The 20,428-nt window shown below is 39.0% G+C and overlaps 1 protein-coding gene across 1 annotated transcript; it reads right to left on the reverse strand.

The window, feature by feature from the left end:
* Positions 1-13,146: 13,146 nt before the first annotated feature.
* On the reverse strand, positions 13,147-18,185 carry LOC133179772 (uncharacterized). Its single transcript, XM_061314463.1, has 5 exons — positions 17,159-18,185; positions 16,523-16,732; positions 14,644-16,295; positions 14,076-14,561; positions 13,147-13,988 (listed from the first exon to the last, which is right to left on the reverse strand). Exons 2-5 carry the CDS (start codon positions 16,527-16,529, stop codon positions 13,155-13,157), a joined length of 2,979 nt encoding a protein of 992 aa, XP_061170447.1. The 5' UTR covers positions 16,530-16,732; positions 17,159-18,185; the 3' UTR covers positions 13,147-13,154.
* Positions 18,186-20,428: the final 2,243 nt, after the last annotated feature.

Below are 20,428 nucleotides of genomic sequence, written 5' to 3' on the forward strand. Positions count from 1 at the left end.
AACTGAATAAAGCATATTTACAACAGGTAAAATAATACAGGCACATGGCACCAAACATTGAAGAGGCGCACCCTTGACCCCTCTTCCACCTTTTGTTGCAGTATGGTACGTCAAATCATCAAATGAGAATGTATTATAATTTAAAATATGTTTGTCGGAAAAGTTGTAATCCCTCCTTCCCTTCCAAGAAATGAAAATGTTGAGTTTGGATAGCCCCTTTTTTCCCTTGTCAAAGATTGTTCAGATAAATCGTCGATTATTTTTTTTTTGTCCTCCACCCCCCCCCCCATTTTTTCAAAAGCGATACTACTGCCTGTAATAGCTGAGAAAATAATATAACATTCCACTGTTTATTCTGTGACATTAATGAAGCCAAAGAGATGACATTTCAGGCTTTCTGGAAAGCCAAACTTGTTCAGTATTAAAATAAATAGTTTAGCGGAAATATTAGAAAATGATATGCATGGAAGTTTATATGTTGATGATTTTGTTCTTTGTTATAAATCCAAAAACATGAGTTCTATTGAGAAACAATTACAGAAAAGTCTAAACAAAATTCAAAATTGGGCTGATATGAATGGTTTTAAGTTCTCAAAAAGTAAAACCGCTTGCGTACATTTTTGCACCAAACGGAAAACCCATGATGACCCGCATTTACTGCTTTATGGAAACCCCATTAAAGTTGTTAAAGAATTTAAATTTCTAGGTGTTATCTTTGATAGTAAACTCTCTTTTGTATCACATATTAAAATGCTAAAAGAAAAATGTACAAAAGCACTAGATGTAATTAAAGTTCGCAAATTCAAAGTGGGGGGCAGACAGAAATACTCTCCTTAAACTCTATCGCTCTCTTGTAAGATCTAAATTAGACTATGGCTGTATTGTATATGGATCAGCAAGGACTTCTTATATAAAAACACTTGATGCAATCCACCATCAAGGCCTTCGACTGTGTGTAGGAGCCTTTCGTACTTCTCCTATAGACAGCTTAGAAGTCGAAGCAAATGAGCCACCTCTCGACTTGAGAAGGATTAAACTCACCTTACAATACATTCTGAAATTAAAAGCAAATAATGAAAATCCCGCTTATAATTGTGTTTTTCATCCGCAATATGAAGATTTATATGAAAAAAGTAAATCATGTATTAAACCTTTAGGACTAAGATCTAAAAAACACGTAAGAGATTCTGAAATACCTTTGGATGTAATAAAACCCTCAAACTTATCTGAAATACCACCATGGAAATTAATAAAACCAACTGTAGATACATCTTTAACTGAATTTAAGAAATCAGAGACAAATCCTCTTGTTTTTAAACAGAAATTTACCGAAATAAAACATTCTAAGAATTCTTCAGTTGATATTTAAACAGATGGTTCAAAAGATAAAAACAAAGTGGCAGCAGCTGCAGTGATTGACAAAAGTGTTTTTTCCACACGGCTTCCTAATGGAGCTACTATTTTTACAGCAGAAGCCAAAGCCATTCAACTTGCATTTGAATATATTAAATCTTCTACTGATGACAAATTTACAATATACTCGGACTCGCTCTCTTGCTTACAATCGATAAAAAATATGAACATCGAACAACCGTACATTTTAGATATATTAATTCAATATTATCATTTTACTCATCAAGGTAAAGTAGTGGACTTTTGTTGGATTCCAAGTCACATTGGCATCCCTGGAAACACTAAAGCTGATGGTGCTGCAAAAACAGCACTTCAGTATGACGTTACTTTTTTCAAATTACCATACACTGATATGAAGTATTTTGTTAAACTTTATGTAAATTCACTCTGGCAAATTTATTGGGAATTTTGTGATACAAGTAAGCTTTATGCTATAGAAAACAAAGTCAACAAATCATCTGATTTCGGCTTGAAACGTCAAGATGAAGTGATTATTTCCAGAATACGTATTGGTCATTCAACAATAACACATGGATATTTACTTACTAGAGAATTGCAACCAGAATGTATATCATGCGAATGTCCGTTAACTATCAGTCATATTCTTTTGGAATGTACCGATTTTTCTCCTACTCGAAGTAGACTTTTTAAAAATGTGCAAACGATGCATGAACTTTTTGCAAATATAAATGTTTATACAATTTTAGAATTTTTACATGAAACTGATTTTTACTGCAGAATTTAAAATGATATTACTTAAGAATTTTGTATATATATTTTAACTGTTTACATATTTTTAATTTTTGAGTCCGTCGGATGGGACGTTAAATGGTGCCCCGTGTCAAGGATAACAACCCCCTTGGCACGAAAAAGATCATTTCTCTGGTTTTCGAAAAAGAGTAGGCTCACTGGGGGCCACCAGAGAAACCTAAAACTTCATAAATGGGCATATACACTTAATTTGATCGCCGAAAAATGGCTGAAATATTGCCGACTCGGCGTTAAACAATAATAATCAATCAATCAATCTTTGCTCTGGTGTACTTGGTTTTGGTCTAAAAGTAGCGCTGGTGGATTGCTTCTTTAATGGCTGTAAGGGACTGCTTCACCGGGAGAGAACAACCAGGACTCGGCGGCTCATGCCAAATAGAAGAGCAGTGTTTCAATGGCCTTCCTTTCCGTCAATCTTTGTAAGTTAATAAATGTTATAAATTTCAGCCACCACTAAATGATGGATGTCTTCCCGTCATATTTTCCTAACTTTACTTTTGGGGTGGCTGTGGGAGACAGTGCTGTGTGAGGTCGTCTGAAGCTCCCTTGCCTTAGTTGCTATTGGAAGTGCTGGATCTCCTCCTCTGTTGATTATTTCTCGATCTCCGTCATTCTTTTCATGGATAGCCGATAGTTCTTTTTCCATTTAATTAGGTCAATGATTTACTTTTTTGCTTTTGGCTTCTGTGTATTTCGAAAATACCTCAATTTTTCACACTATGACCAATATTTTCTTTAATAACAAAATATTACATAACTCTTTAGATAGTGAAATACAGTAGAGATGGAATAGTTTAAGTACGTAAAAGTAAACAATTCGAGTTTGAACTTAAACTTGTTAATTATTCAAGTTTGAATTTCCTTAGTCAATTCTCTGTTTCTCTTTACCCTTTTTAATTTAATATTACAAAAATCTGAATGATAAGAACCCTTAACTATTTACAGCTTCAATTTACCTTTGTTGTCTTTATTCTGCTGGTATTAAAATTACATTATTGAGATATGTTGTCTCGCATAGATTCAGTGCATTGGTTGGATGAAGTCCATTGGCTAATTTTGAGTAATAATAACGTTTTCTTGTTCCAGCTCATTTAATGGGTACGTTTACTTCCAAAGTTATGTGCAGATATGGAGTTGAGAAGTTGGAAGCTGAATTTATTCTAATGATATTGCGATTGATTTCTTGTATGTTTGCATTGATGATATTTTGCATTTCGGGGTATTTTGATTCATATTTTAAGGCATATGTTTTTCCTTGAAGTTTTCTCGTTTGATTCCACTTTTCAATATTCATAGTAGGTATTGTTGAAAAAATTAACTTGTTTTCATTTTTCTCATTTGTTTCTTTCATTTTTTCAATGTGAGTAATAAATTCTGTCATGTTGATATCTTCTTTTGTAACTGCTCATAACCATTGTCTTGTTTGGGATCTTTGAAAAATTGGTAAAAGAAAGGTGTTCAGGAAATTGAAGTAAATTATTGTGTGCTATTTTGGTTAAAATTGCCTACATTTTCTTTTTTTTTCTCTTATTGCAATTAGAAATTGGGCATTGGATAAATTTCCATGTGTTTTTGCTGTTCTTGTCTCCAGATCTAAGGCGAAAAAGAATCATAGACATACAAATAAAAAGCAAATCTAAGTTAAATTTTACATTAAAGTCCATGATAATATTAGCAGATAAATGATATTTGAACAACTTTAAACATTCATTATATTTTTAAATTTGAGTCTTACGTTATATATCGCCATTTTTTGTGATTCATGGCTCGTCAAGCCATGTATCCTCCTCAGGTGGTCAGCTACACAAGACTTTGGTAAGTGGCATTCCGGACATACGGCATATTTTGCAGATAATCATATACAAGATAACCATTTTTATTACTAACTTTATAGTGCAAATTACAGTTTTGTTTTATTTCCACAGTAACCTTAATATTAAGCACAAAATCTTTTTCAGAGGTCATAGAGATATCTAAGCTACATTTACTTATCATTATTCTCTGTCTTATATCAAATTAACCAAACTTTTCTACAAAATACAAAGGACAGACATTAATAAGCTAAGTACCATAAAACAGCGTATATTTAAATGATTCAAAAGATTCATGTTGTGTTTACTTCCTTCTCCAGAGGATAGGGTTTAAACTCATGTTCTAATATCTAATGTTCATCAGATATTTCTTACAAATAAACAATGTTGAGCAATAATTTTCGAACGACACCCTTTCAATTTAATTTTCACCATAAAAGATCAACGAAATGGTCTTATGGCCTCAGTTCCTGTATTTTATGAGGTTTTCAGATATTTTCAAGTTAAAAGACAAATTTTACTTACTTTTACCACTTTTGGATAGAATTTCCACTGACTTCCCCTGAGTATCCGAAATACATTAACATGCTTTCTTTCTAATTTGAATTCTAGTGTTTCCTATTTATCAGCCTTCCACAGACAACTTAACTCTTTAACAATAAGTTCTAAGATGAATTCAACTTTTTTTCTATTCTGAATGCTGGTATTACACCTACTTTTATGATATTTTCTAATTTGTACCTAATACTCTCTGGTAGATTTAAAATTGCAAAATAAATTACATCTACAGAATAACCATTCTGTTCTTAAAAGGCTTGAACCCAGCAATGTTCATCATTAAACCAATTCCTCAGGTATCGGGCAAAAATGATTTGTTTTCAAAAATTTAAATTTCTTCCACACTTTTTCACCATACACATCTCTTCAAACACCTTCATTATCATCCCAATCATAAAAGTAGGTCACAGTGACCTACTTTTGAAAAGTTTTTAAATATTAATATAATATCTTAAAAGTAGGTCACCACGACCTACTTTTGATTTTTTTGGGGCTATATTAAATATTTCTGGTACTTATTCGGTTGGAATTTTCAAATTTTATCAGTTGCATCTTGAGTCCTCGGTAGTAGTATATGTGTAGTACTGGCGTATGGCGTATAGACTATAATCACAGGTAACAACCCCACAGGTACTCTGACGTAAAGAGGACAGGTCATCTACAGGTAAAGGTCAGCTAATACTCAGTGTATAACATATATATATATATATATATAATCACAGGTAACACCCGCCCAGATATACTAATGGAATACACTACATGAAAATTGGTTAACATGTACCCTACAGCTATGAACAATACACATATAATTCATATATATTTATTACTGTAAAAAAATAACGTTAGTGGTAACAATACTGCTTGTAATAAACAAGTTAAATTAATGACAATCGATTTTAACCTCACATTTCTTTATTTAAAAAAACACAAAATTTAAGTGAATTTATTAAATAGTCTTTGTTGGATCACTCTTTCATTCAAGTGGTCGGCCTAATCAAGGCAAATAACATCCCGGCCGGGTGATTCACTACTTGAACTAGAAAGTCCTGGGCTGGGAAGCGACGAACCGAAACTAGACTCGTCATCCTCACTGTCTGAATCTTCACTGTTAGATTCAAGTTTTGGTACGGATAACATAAAATCCACAGTGTCGTCTCCAGATGAAAGCTCACCAACTGAACCGTCTAAAATGGAATCCCCTATCGACTCCTCGGAATCTGAATTATCGGCTTCCTTTAATGTTGCCAATTCCTCCTTTTTCTCCAAGGGTACGACAATTGTGACGTCTTTGTTATACGTTACAGTGAAATTTCGTATCATCTTTTCGTATGTTTTCCAACAGCCTCCGGCTAAGCCGCAGCCTATTCGAAAAGGAAAGGCGCATCGTTGATAGGTCGTTAAACCCAATGCGTCCAAGCATTCCTTAAACCACCCCTCTCTGTTAGTCGCGGAATCAATGTGAAGGGGAATTCTTTCCACACCGCAGCCAAAGTCCCACTGCGCAAAGAGACGCACGACATCCGGAATATCGACTGACGGAGCTTTCATCACTTGGAGGGTTCCGGGGACACTTCTATCCGACGGTACGGCTAGGTTCCTACCCCGGACGGCTCATCGGCCCAAGGAAAGGCATCGCTGATGGTGCGGCTTAGACCGTGAGATTTTACGGTCAAGCAATTACATTGATGCACTATGGCATCGACCGACCTTATACTTATCAAATCTCCATAAATGAACTTGATGCTCATAATGCTGGTCTGAAGATACAAGTTAAAAGAAATCTCTGAGAATATACTCTCACACACACATATATTTATATTATTTTACCCGCATTTAATAAACTCCTAATCACATGTTAAACAGGTAGCCATGTTCATTGATACCCGCAAGGTCCTCGCACCTGCACAGTATGGTCGTTTTAGAAGTATGCCGCCCCTTGATATGCCGAGTGTTAATTTCAACAAGTGATTCACTCATGCGCAAAGTAGCTTCCTGTCGGCACTTCAGAGAACATACCGCTGGATTGGATACATAATGAGTTTCTAATTATGAAAGGTGATGTATGTACTCTTACATAGTCATACCCTAAAAAAAAACAGAATGACCGCTTCTGCTTCCCTATATGATGAAATGACACATGTAACTCACATCAAAGGATACATTACATATACGGCAGTGAATAGGGGGTGGGGTTTATCAACTATATAAAGAGAGGGGCTCTGTTAGTACTTCACAGTCAAACCATGGACTTTGATACAATTCCAAACACAGAGTACTGCCTCAAGATCTCCGCCATGAGATTCCTAACAGTTAGACCATTCATGGAAAACACGAGGGTCGACATCAGAGAATGGACGGCCCCTAATGCGCCTACAAAGAAAGGCGTCACCTTCCCCATCTATAGATGGAAGAATTTTGCTGAGGTAGGTTAATTTAAAGTCCAATTTACTCTGATATTCCATATATAAGTATGATGTATAAGTTAATTATTCCTTTTTTTTCTCTATAGCAACTGGACGATATCAAAAAAATGGCAGAAAAACTCTTCAAGGGAGAGGAAGTGAACGAGAAGTACCACCTACATGTATCCATTAATAACCAATATCTGTCAGTGGACATCCGCCATTTTTGGGTTCCGCCAGAGGCCAAAGAACCAGTGGCTACCAGAAAGGGCCTAGCCCTTAAAAAAGCCGAATGGGAAGTGTTGTTAACGGCGTTCCCGATGGTTGAACAGGCGGTCTCAGAGTATGAGGAGATCCAACTCTGCCATTTGAACCACCAAAATCAAATGTCAATGCTAACATGTCCGGAGTGCAACCCAAACACTTTCCATGAATGGTCAAATTAATGTATTGTAAAACTGAATGGTCAAATTAAAACTGAAGATAAATTAAAATAAATAAATTGACAAGATGCTTTTGTTTTTATTTATTTCATTGCATTTAAAACAGTTGAATAATACTGATTTACTAAGGTATCATTGTATTCCACATCTCCAAAGAGTTTAAAAATAAAATGCAATTTGTAACCCATACATCGGAGTATCGAATAAAATACACAAAATTGACCACAGGTATCAGAAGAAAATGATTGAATTTGTTTAAAATTACAAACATAACTGCTGTTACATTTGTTCATAACAATCTGACAGGAATCAATGGGTATTCGTCCTAAAGAGTCAAAATATTCCGGAATGCCATCCTTGGGGAAATACACCGCTACCCAATGTATCCCCGGTCCATGACTGTGATCTGTATTCACTATGTACAGTTTATTTTCCAAATGGCATGCCAGAAATGTATCTGCTGACCACACGCCTCCAAATAACGAGCCGCAGTAATGACGTAAGACATGACACAAGTCCCTTGCATTCATTTTTTTTTGTTAAAAATAAACGTTTCTGGCCTGATCGATCTGCATCACATGAGGAAAAGTGGCATACAGAATGATGGTGACGGATTCGGTTAAGGCGTGTGCAAACTTCATTTCAAGACGAGTATGCCCCTTCTTTAATGTCGTTAAATTGCCTCCTTCCTGACTGTTAATGACGTAAAGACAATATCCTTTTGTATAATCTCCCCTAGATATGTTGATGGCCTTTTCCGTGTTAGCAAAGAGAGTTTCATAAGCCTCGATGTACGTATTGTTTTCAAAATCAGGTTGCAAGGCTCGACTGGGTACGCTCCTTCCGTCAACAGAAAAATTGAGATAATTACAGTAGAAGTGTTGAAAATTAAAGGGCGATCTATTATAGGTTCCGTTGTAAGCGACGGAGCTAACACACCCTATGACAAGAGTGTTTGGTACTTCTCCCTGAAACAAATCATCGGCGTTGAACGCGAAATGACCTGGGGACAAAGAATAGGTTTTAATGTTTGATCTACTGAAGGGGTACAATGCGGGTGTCTTCTTCATGGCCTCCCCGTGACCTAACAAAACGCCTGGATTGGGTTTTACAACGCAAATCTTTAAACAGGCATCTCTGAGATGTACTTTGAAACCGGGTAGGGTGCACAACAGTCTAGAGTTATCGGTGTGAGGCCACAGTTTAATCTGTAGCGGTACTCCGTTGAGCATCAATCGATCTTGTTGACATACATCTAGAAACAACGGACCTTCAAAGTCCACGACCTTGCCCTCCTTCGTGAAGTTGTATCTCATAAAAAGACCAGAGTTGCCACCAGTTTTAGGGTTGGGGTCGTCCATAAACCCGGCCGAGTCGGGGATGAAGCCCTCTGATGAAAGTTTGCTCTCTTGGGTCAGTCTATCCGTACCAAGAAGTGAATCCAGGTAAGCTTTGTAGGGGTAGTTAGTACCAAGTTGACTCACGGGTTGCTGTTGCAATTGAAGATCCACTTGTGAAAAGATGCTATTGAGGGGTGAATTCACCAAGCCGACAGGATCGTCTTGGTCTACGGGGTTACCATCGGGTTTCAGTAGTTGTAATCTGACGTGCAGGCGCGTCTTTTTTAAGTCTATGTAATTGATAGATGTAGCTGGGATATTAAATTCCAGAGGAGAGTCGTCTGTCAATTGGTTCACAGGTCTATATTCGACATAGTCTCTGCTTAACACCCCCGTGTCCTGGGGGTCTTTTTGAAAAAGAGTCAGGCTAGAGTCCAGTTGTTCCATCATGTGAGCAAAATCGGTAGGGTTTGTCAGCTCTTATAGGAAAGTGTATCGTCATAACGCCGCCTCTTTGCTTTCAGGGTCTCTTTAGCCATTTCCAGGGCCTGGGCGGTAGGTGACACAATTTTTAACGATTCACCCGCTCCTCTCTGCGGGCGGATGATGTGACGTCCCGGTTTAACCATGCCTTCACTCATGGCGATAAAATAATCTTTATATTTATCAACATCTGCGACGTACGGCACCCATCTCTTACTGGCATAGTCGTACACGTGAGTTGTCATTTTTTTTGCTTCAAGTGAAGGGTGCAGGTCAGCGTACCATGAAAATGCAGGTCTTCCAAGTTAATGTCTCTTATAAAAAATTTCAAGTGGCTGAGATAACTCCTCGTAATTTTCATGTAGTATGGGTCGCTGAATATCTGCATGGGTTTAACATGATCTATCGGTCTCAGCACAGGGTAAGTCTTATTTCTAACCACAGACTCTTCGCAAAAATCTACCCCGAAATAAAAGACGTAAACCTCCTCGTATTGATATTTCTTTCAGAGCACACATCCAATCACCGTGTAGATTTAACGCCTGGGGCAAAGTTACTGTAAATTCTCCAGGTCGATCAGAGGTCACCAAAGCATCGTGGTTTGTTATGAACAGGAAATGTTCTCTCATAATCTCAGAGGTAATTCTTGACTTCCGAGGCTTTAATCCAGGAATCAAATTTTGGAGGGTAAAACAGCCACCTCACCAGCACCTGTCCTTTTTTTCGTTTGAGAATCTTCTCTATTCTGAATGACGTGTTCTTGTCTACGAGGACTCTTTGCAATTCCGAGTTGTAAAATGTACCCTCGATGGGCTCTTTATCCCAGTCTTCTAAAGTATAAACGGGTATGTTCTGTCGCCGCCTGCGCGATTTTATTCTGAATATTTCTCCAGTAAATTTCTGTTGATACTCGCGATCAAACTTGCGCTTCAGATGAGATATGCGTACCAAGTCTCCGGGTTTGAATCGATAGGCTCCCCTCTTATTGGTCTTTCCTTTTCTTATTAAATACTGCTGTAATCTTACTTCACTTTCGTTTTCTTTGGATACATCAGAGGGTGACGTGCCGAGAGAGCGGTGACGGGTATGGTTGTAACTGCTTATCAAATCGTCCAGGTGATCGATGTAATTTTTCTGGATCGAAGTCAGCCGAAAGATTTTCATTTTTTACAGTCTTGATGACACGCTCGACGTAGGCACATTTAGTTTCATTCTGGGAAGTAAAGAAGTGAATGTTGTTTTCCTTACAAAAGGACTGAAATTGTTTATTTTTAAACTCTTTTCCTTTGTCGGTTCTCAGTGCCTTTGGTGTCCTTCCTTCACCAAGAATGGCTCGGAAGGCCTCCAGAACTTGATAAGCCGTTTTCTGTTTTATTGCTCTGCAGCAAACGTATCTGGAAAACACATCGATAGTCACTAGAGCGTAGCGGTATCCTCTATTATCAGAAGCCAGGGCCGAAAGATCCATGAGATCCGCCTCCCACTGACTGTCGAAACCTTCAACCAACACCCTGTTTCTTGGAAAATTTCGCCTCACCGGACGTGTGAGCGTGTAAGTGTCTTGTTTTTGCAACCATTTCCGGATTTTATGTAAACTTATAGAATATTTACCCTCCGAAATGAACTGTGTAGTTAAGTGGCTCCAGCAAAACTAGCCGGACTACCGGGTTTATAATATATATTTTTAAGGTAAGTTTCCCAGGCCGGCATGGCTAGTTTATAAATTCTTTTTAAATATTCTCTTATAACAATTTACACAGTACCGGTTACACGTATCGGCGAAGCTGGCGTGTTTTTTGTAACTCCTGAAATGATAATTTTCCCAGAATGAAAACACGTAAAACAGACGGGTCCTTCGTTAAGTATGGCGCCCGGAAACAGTTCTGGCTCGTAACGAGCGCCATCTATAGTCGACAAATCTAGTCGTTTGCCCAAGTCGTGAAACAAGGAGACGGTCAAGATTTTAAATTTACTCAGATGTACCTGGTAACCCATTTGTTGTATTTTTCGAGCGTAGCGACGGATCCGCCTTCTAGCTTCTTCCTTAGAACTCACACCGCCATTGCATACCAATTTCCCCTTTGCGTACACAAAGCAATGGCCACCTATTTTTCTGTGCCTCCAACTGACCACATTATGTTTTATGGCATCGTAATGTACGTTAGTGGCTTGGAGTGTAAACAATCTCAAATCGAGAGTACAGCCTAGGTCGGCAGAACACACGATATTACTAATCTGAACCATGACTGAGAAACTTTTATTTCGATACAAGCATATATATATATATATATATATATATATATATATATATATATACAAAAAGTATTACATAAAATGAGGTAAGAGTTTTGTGATACTGTCACTCGAACGCATCAACTCTGTCCACTGGTGCTCGTCCAGATAAATCCCCTTGATGGTGGCTTTTCCATTGACGAAATGGCGCAGGTCTACTCTCGTCCTCCCTGTATATGTACATACAGTTGCATAAACGCTATTTCCCAGATGCGTTTGCGAAATCTTGGTGCAGAGAGTCGCGTTTAGTGAGGGTAATGAAGGAGCACAGGAGAGAAAGGGATGATTCTCCTGTTTAACGCCGAGAAGTATAGTAATGGTAGTGCTATACAACATGAGTATTACGCCAATACCCTTAATCACATTAAAATGGACCTTCATGCGATTCTCTGTTAGGGCATCCATTATAATTTGATCCACTTCTTGGTGCCTGGAGGCTTGGGGACTGGTTTGGTCTCTTTGCGCTGTTGGTCCTTTAATAACTGTTGATAACGTTCGTAGGGTATGACGACGTGTTTTTTCATCATCTGAGAAGGGCTTGCGCCACTTGTAATAAACGTGTTATGGGTTTCACGCTTAAAACTCTCCTTTTTCTGTCGTACGATGTTTTACTTCCAAGGACTCTGTAGACTCTCTTATAGGGAATCAGTTTTTCCTTCTGTTCTGTCGACAGCGGAATGTTCCCGCGCAATAAATTGACGGCAATCTCGGATAGCGCTCTTATCTGAGTTTTAGAGGCGTTAAGAAGGAGAATTTTCCTCTGTTTTAAAGAATTTTTAGACAGCAAGTATTTGAAAAACAGATTTTGTTTATGTAAAGAGTCACTCATGTTTTTTTTTTTTTACAAACACATCTCATTTGACTTCTTATAGATAGATGATGGGGATCTCTCCCGGAAATATTCTACTACGTAATCGAAATCGATCGTCGGAGTAAGGAGATGTATCTATTACCAGGTAGCCGTAAGGTTCTTTTAAACAGTCTTGGTAAGCTTCCGTCACAAGGCGCCCTCTACCGAGCTGTCGACCGAGGGTCGAGACCATGAACACATCTCTCAAGTTTTTCATCAGTACTGTATACCAAGTATTCAGAGCGATGGTTCTAGATTTCTTACCCTGATAAAACAGAGCTTGAGTTATAAGAATCACCGAAATGTGTTTATGATGGCACCCTTGGGTAAACAACAATTCTACATCTTGACTTTGAACGACCTGATGCATGAGATCGTCCAGGACGATTAAACTATGCTGACCGTCACTAGAGAGCGACTCCACGTCTTCTGCAGTGGGAAGTCCCTGTTGAAAGGTAATATTAGGAATCGAGTTTTCTATCTCTACAAACAAGTCCTGATACACTCCGTAACAGTATAACACTTTTTTGGGCGGATTTCTGCTGTACGTCCGGTAAATGGTGCAAGAATCGATAAACCAGTTGCTTTTACCGCTACCTGTAGCCCCAGTAATTAAAATGCTACTGCAAGGTTCAAAGGGTATGACTGACATTTTTGTTTGTTTTGATGAATATAAAAAATAAACCACCCTCTTATACATTTTTTTATATAAAAAATCATTATATTCTTGAATTTATTTAAATACACACAAACATACACATATGTCAATTAAAGAAAAATGATTAAGAAAGTCAATAACCATACGGAACTGTCGTCATATCCGCTTTCAGGACCCGTTTCGTGTAAACAATCTGATACTGTTTACTTTCATCTCGGTTGAGGACCCTGCAGCTGGCTTTGTCGCGAATGATTTTTGATTTCTTTGGTGTATCCAGTTTTCTCTTTTTCCTGGGAGGTTCGGCGCGCTCGTCTTGAAGGAGGTCCTTAATGGAATCAAAATTGATAATTTGAGAATTTGTGTAGTTCAGCGTAAAGCCTTTAACGCACACCTTTTCTACGCCTCGGTGGGTGCGATACGCGTAGTTCTTGGGCCCGCCGCTCACAAATTCTTCAATGTAGTCTCCCTCCTCCAACTCGTTGGTCAACTCCCCCAGGTAGTCGCCTAAGGGGACTTCATTCTCCGTGGGTCGACAGACGTATATGACACTGTCCGTGTCATGATAAAGCACATCTTTCTGTAGACTGTCCAGGACATCGTACAGCTTCAGTCGGGCCCACGCCGTCGTAAATGTCGCTAAAAATACATTGGTTTTAGAGTCCTCCTCCGCCCACTCGCTGTCCACGGCTCGAAAATGCACCTGAGCGACGTTTTCGGTCTCGATATTAAAATCAATGACTTCCTTTGTCTTGTCTGTCAGGAGATGATAGAACTCTTCGAGGTCCGTCCGATAAAAGAAACGAGTGGAAGGTAAGTTACTTCTTTGCCCGAGTTTACCCCAAAAGGAATTCAAGCACATTTTGGCCACCGCGCGTAAACCCGGGTTCTTTTCTACGTAAGCCCAGTCTAACTTGATGCCTTCGTTTTCGAAGTACTGCTCTAAGTATCGACGGCAGTCGTCTTGCGTCTACAAAAAAAAAAAAAAATAAAATAAAATAAATGTAGGAAAAAAAAATAATAAAAATGTAAACCAAATTAAAAAAAAAAAACTTACCTGACACCAGGCCGGGAAACCAGAAGCTTCTTGTTTAAGCTTTAAAAAAGCATTAATGTAGCTGGTAAACAGCCCGCCCTCTTGAGTTTGTTCATCATACTGTTCCGTCTTGGTCCAATGGTACACTTCGTAGATTCGGCCTATCCGATACCCTTTTCGTACGGCCAAGTCTAATTCGGGCGTCGTCCAGGTCCCGATGATGGCGCGCTTCTCGTCGTCATGGGTACAGGGAGTTTTCAGTTCCTGGTCCGCGCAGGGCATACAAAGAGCAAACTTGAGTTTGGCGTTATTCTTGACCGGAAGTACGGGAAAGAAGAGCTCTCGAGGAGGGTACACCTTGACTTTAGCCAGTCCAAAGTATTGATCCAGAGCCTGAAAGTCTTGTCGCACAATTTGAGGGTGTCCTACAGGATAGCGGCAAGTCTTGCTGGTCCAGGGGTAGAGACTGGTAAAGTCCACATATCTAATTTCCTCGCCAGGTTGTACCTATGAACAGAGACACACACATAATAAATATATTCGTGAGGGGAGTTTAATAAAAAGAAAATTTTTGAGAAAATATATTCACCTTGTAATGTAGACGTATGGCGTTGGTCCGTCCCCCGAAAAAGCTATCCCGGGGATCTAAGGGAGGTTGAATGTCCAGGGCGTAGACGAAACGACGCATGTCGGGATCGTCTCGCAGTTGCCGGTGAAATTCGTGCTCCCAGACACTTTCGTATTGGTAGCCCGCCTCCCGGATCTTTTCCTCTCGGCGTTTGGTCAGTTCAAAGAGTTCGATCAGGGTCTGACCCGTCCCCGGAAGTTTGGTCGTGGAGCGGTCCTTGGGAAAGCAAGTGGGACAGCCGTGCCAGCGACATCCTAGAAATTCAAAGACTCGGTTTCCCGCCAACCCGTCGAACTTGATCCGCGTACCCGGTAAGCGCGCCTCCCCGCCGCCGCCGCGCAGCGCGTGCCGGATGTCCAGTTGGCGGGAATGGGCCAACCATTCTAACCACCGGATGCCGCTCACACTGTAGTGGTCTCTCCGGTGATAGCCGTTAGGTGGAATGACGGCGATGGGGGACTTGTGAAATCGTTCCTCGATTTTTTCCATCCCTTCCAGCTCCAAGTCCGAGTAGGGAGTCGTACTTCCGTCCGGAAGACGTAGGGTCAAAGTGCCGGCTCGGTAGTGGCCCGTGTACCATCCCTCGTCTTTCAAGGGTCGGACTATCTCGCACTTGGGGTTGGTCAGTACCATGTCGGTGGCGGATTCAAACTCTTCCCTGGAGTACCAACGGTTCTGGTAATGAACCTGGCCGTCTCTCGCAGGTAGCTGGAGACCCGTCGCTCGACCTAGTCGCACTCGGACTTCCTCTCGTAAATGACAGGTGCGGAAGATGGTCATGCACATGCTGGCTACCGTCGACGAAGCGAAGGGGTCCACGAGATCGTCGGTGGCTTGAGCGATCAGGGCTCGGAATTTCAGGCAGGCGTCTCGTAAGATGGTGACGTCACTGCGACAGTAGTCTTTCATTTCCGTCGCGAAATCAAACACTCGATCTCGCTGTTCCGCGTGCCATCGTAGGAAGTCGCTTCTGCCCGAGGCGGTCATGTGATCGATTCCGTATTCTTCGGGAGGTGGGTACGGACCGACGTAAGTCTGGTTTTCCGGTCGATTGAAGAAATGGGGAAAATAGCCTTTCTTCAGTTCCGTCAGTCCGAACGTTTTGGGTAGGCGGGATAAAGGCATCTGGAAAAAATTCAAGGAATCCAAAAAGCGCATATTCAGGCCCCGACCGACGGTCATGCTCATGATCTTGGAGCCGCTATAAATGATGTGCTGGGGCGGAAGTCCGTTTTCGATCAGATACCGGAGAATGAAGACCCCGTCGTAACCCCTCATGTTATGCGCGATGACGATGGCACCGGCGTTGTTCTCGTTGAAGAGCCATAGGCAGAAAGTGTTGGCCGTGTCGGGTCCGGAAAATATTTCCTCCCGGAGTCCGCAGGTCTCGGGACAGGGCGGTGATACAGACTTTTTTTGGGTCTTTTTTCCCGCACTTGGCACATCGGGATCCGCATTCTTCGCATCGCTCTCCCTGCTTGTTTTCGCACGTTTTGCACACCCATTGCGCGACGACGAAATTAGGGCGGTGGACGAGTAGACCGCAAGTCGTCTGGGTACAGTTTTGACAGCGTCCTTCCGGATCGGGGAGGTATCCGTCGGAACAGGTGTACCTGGCGATAAAACACATCATGAGAATACAACTTTAATGTGGAATTTTTTTTTTGTTAAATTGTAATGAACTATTTATAAGCTTCGACTGAATCAAAAATTACGTCGTCCTATACATTAATGATTTTTTTTTTATATATAAAACTGTATATTGGATTATATATATAAAAGTCTTTCTTCTATTTTAGTCTAAAGTTATCATAACACATTTTAATAGCGAGATGCATACCTTTCATTTTGACTGCATTCGAAATCAAAAAATATTAACTTTTGCCAGCGGGTCTCGGCGGGTGGTAATGCTCTCATGTAGCATAAATGGCTTTCTTCTACTGTTTCGTTACATTGCTTACAGTGCCATTCTCCGCACACGTGAGGTTGTTTTTTCAGGTCTCGACCATGCCGATTTACGACCCGGTAACATGTGAGACACCTCCAGTACCTACAATGATCCATGACAAATATATAAATTTTATACTGAGTTAAGAGAAAAAATATATTTAAAAAAATATTTAAGACCTAGTATGGCAACAATTACTTAACTCCGACTCAGAAAATATACTTAAAAAAAAAAACTTGGGAAATTTGTGTTTGAATGTTTTAAGAGAGAAAACTCTACAACATTAATAATACAAAAGACACCTGCTTAGTTCCTTTTTTCTGATTCCCCCCCCCCCCCTCCCCCCATACATATTTGTGTAAAACTATGTAATAGCCCCTGTGTGACACCTGTTAACTAATGTATATACATGTATAAAGTAACGTTATATGTATAAGCCATAAAGCTACTTCTAAAATGATTCTGTAAATTATATACTAGTAGATGAATTTTGTTTTAAATCATCATACATAAATAACCTGCACTTACCTTTGACACTGGCTCTGCTTTTTGCCTTCGTCCGTGTCTCGATGTGCTTCGTAGCAAGCCATCGAGCGACAGGTCATGTTACACTCCGGGCACGGAATAGACTGGTCCGTCTTGGGACATTCCCCGAGTCTCTTGCACACGAGACAGGGCTTGCCGCAAAAATGGCGGTTTTTGTCGGTGTAGGGTTTGAGGCACAGTTTACAGAAATAAGATGAAGAGAAAAATCCAGTAATGGTCACGACGGCATGGAAATGATCCTCCCCTACCAAGTATAAAAACAGTTGAGGGAATTCCGTATCTTGGCCGCGATAACATATCCTGATCCCTAGAGAAGCGTCCAACACTATAATTTTTCGCTCCAGATAAGTCTCAAAGCGTTGAATGTCCAAGATGGTGCATTTCCTATCCGAAGGTAGTCCCACTTGCCTCAACAATTCCTCTGCCAAATCTGTTTGCGCCTTGGACCCGGGCTTGATCATATTTTTAAAATGGCTATTCGGCATTTTCCGGAATTCCATTATTAGGTCCAGATTGGTTTTTTTCCCTCGATTTTGTGTTATGGAATGCCACTCCTCTTTTGGACACTCGATCGACCTACCCCACGTTACAGCAATGGCGCGCGCCATGCACATGTTGTCGTCGTTCACTATTTGTATGATGGACTGTTTCCTCTTGAGGGAATTGTTCTCGCCCGTCAGTTGATTTATGTACACTTTACCCCCGCCTTTCGGCAGAGCAATAATACCAATGTCCATGTAAAAAATGGAATCTACCTTCAATTTTTGGTGGCTGTTTAAGACGTTCTGAATAGTGTTCATAATGGCGGGAGCCGTCAAGTTTTCCAACGGCCTCAGGGGGACCACGATGGGCTCCAAGTCCTTGTGATGAACCACGACGCGCCCCAAGTCGCTACTCGGATGTTGTGCGGTGGCTTTATCCAAGGCCGTTTCAAACATTCCATTTAACTCTCTGTGCAAGTCTCTTAAATTTCTCCCCTGCCACTTTTCGTGAAATTGAACTTTGTAAGTTTTCTCTCGGGCTTTAGTCTTCATAAATGTTCTCTCATGGGCCAAACTAAAGTAAGCCTGACCCTCCCCGCTACCCGACTGATGCATCTGGCAGTCATTGGTTTTATGGCGCATCATGTCGTCGTATTTCTTAAATTTACTGAAACACCTTGAACATTTAAATGTTTTCCCCGATTTTTGCTTTTTTTCTTTTTCCGTCTTTTCTATTTCATCCAATAACTTTGTCATTTCTGCTTCGTCTTCTTCGTCTTGCAAAAATTCAATGATGTCGTCCATGACTTGGTCCATTACACTGTCCAAAACAGTATTCAAGAAGGGAGAATTCATGTTCACTCTCCAGTCAAAGATATAATTATGAAAATCTGGGGTATATATATATATATTGGTGTCCTTGTGTTACATGCACTGGCTTCTTGTAAAATAATACCTAATCATATGTATGTGTGTACCCTCAAGGTATATTCTGATCTCTCACTTATATATTCTGATCACTCACTTATATAAAAACAACTCTAAATACTAGGATCAGTTATTTAACAATTTTATTTTTGGCCCAGAAACATGGTAACAACATCATGCATACATTTCCTGAGAAAATTATTGTACAGTCGTTGGCACATGCATGAAGGTAAGTTCATTTATTTTCTTTTCCTGAGAAAAATATTGGTCCCTCTGTATAAAGTCAGTTTAACACATAAAAAATTATGACTGGTCTTTACAAAGCACCATAGTAAAAAGGAAAAAAAATGTACATTCATAGGCATGCTTTTCCTGAGAACAAGTATCGTTGGCACATGTGTAAAAGTCAACATAAAACAAAAAAAGTTAATTGATAGTTCACACTGGTTTCACAAAGTACTGTAATAAAAATGATAATACAAAATATAGCAAAATGTAGAGAGTTTCTATTTTTTTTCGTATAGCACCGTATTTAATGTAAGAAAAATTGCATGAATAATATTGGGAATGATACATACATGGAGGTATAATTGTAAGAGGTAGTTTGCATTAATGGAGGGAAATAAAATGTTAGGCTATGTACACATAAGAAATTTGCACACACACATATATATACAAAAATGACCAACTCTAGTACATTAAGTGAGCTTTTTTTTTTTAAATAACATCATAATTAATGTAAAAAAAAAAATTGAACGAACAGTAATTTGGAATGGTACATATATGGACATATTAAAAAAAAGGATATTGTTTGAATTCATGGGGTAAAAAATGTCATGCTATTACTAGGCATTCATTTAAAAAATGCAATCTGTTGTGAATTTTTTTTCTTTAATAATGTAAACATGATAAATTCGCACACACACACACACACATATATATATACACACACAAAAAAAAAGATAATAATGAAACTGACTTAATGTATGTTAATGAGTATTTGAAAGACTTTCTGAACCATAAAGAAAACAACTTATTGTTGGCACAATTTGAATACAACATATGAATGAAGGTTTTTTTTTTCGAACAGATGTAAATAAAACGTACAAAAAAATTTTTTGAGGTTAAAAAAAAGGTCAAATAACAATTGATTGTCATTACATAAAAAAACAACTTGAAAATGTTTTTATCACACACAAAAAAAAATTGACACCTCAAAAAATCCACTAATTTCTGAACCATAAAGAAAACAACTTATTATGCAGTTTGTTGGCACAATTTGAATACAACATATGAATGAAGGTTTTTTTTTTAACAGATGTAAATAAAATGTACAAAAAAATTTTTGAGGTTAAAAAAAAGGTTAAATAACAATTGATTGTCATTACAAAAAAAAACAAACTTGAAAATGTTTTTTATCACACACAAAATTTGTGAGCATCAGAGTTAATGTAATATCCAATAGTATTTTAAATGGCACAAAAATAAAACAAACTACTCTGACTATCATACATGAATAAAAGGGTAACATATAATTGTTTCAAACTGTTTGTCTTAAAGTTGGAAATGTTTGTCACAATTAAAAAAAAAAAACTATACTACTCTGATACTGTACATTGTTGTATGCTGGCCCATGTTATATTGAGATTTTATACAGATAATAAAAATTTGAAATTTTCACATTTGTCCAAAAAAAAAAAAACCCCAAACAATAATTTTATAAAAAATGGAAATATCTGATACAAGTTAGAAAAAAACCCCAACTACTTTATCCCAAAAATTGCATTACATTGTTAAACGGTTGACTGGTCTCCTCACTCTTGTGGATCTTCTCAAGACAGGT

The sequence above is a fragment of the Saccostrea echinata genome, unplaced genomic scaffold, assembly GCF_033153115.1.
Source record: "Saccostrea echinata isolate AGI-Se365-2 ecotype Australia unplaced genomic scaffold, CSIRO_AGI_Sech_v1 ptg000005l, whole genome shotgun sequence".
Classification (NCBI taxonomy): domain Eukaryota; kingdom Metazoa; phylum Mollusca; class Bivalvia; order Ostreida; family Ostreidae; genus Saccostrea; species Saccostrea echinata.

What these genes read in the sequence shown, in the direction of transcription:
- LOC133179772 (XM_061314463.1), bottom strand. An exon ending in CCATACGTCTACATTACAAG is followed by an intron (nt 14,562 to 14,643) that starts GTGAATATATTT and finishes CTCTGTTCATAG; the next exon opens with GTACAACCTGGCGAGGAAAT. An exon ending in GTTTCCCGGCCTGGTGTCAG is followed by an intron (nt 13,989 to 14,075) that starts GTAAGTTTTTTT and finishes TTTTTTTTGTAG; the next exon opens with ACGCAAGACGACTGCCGTCG.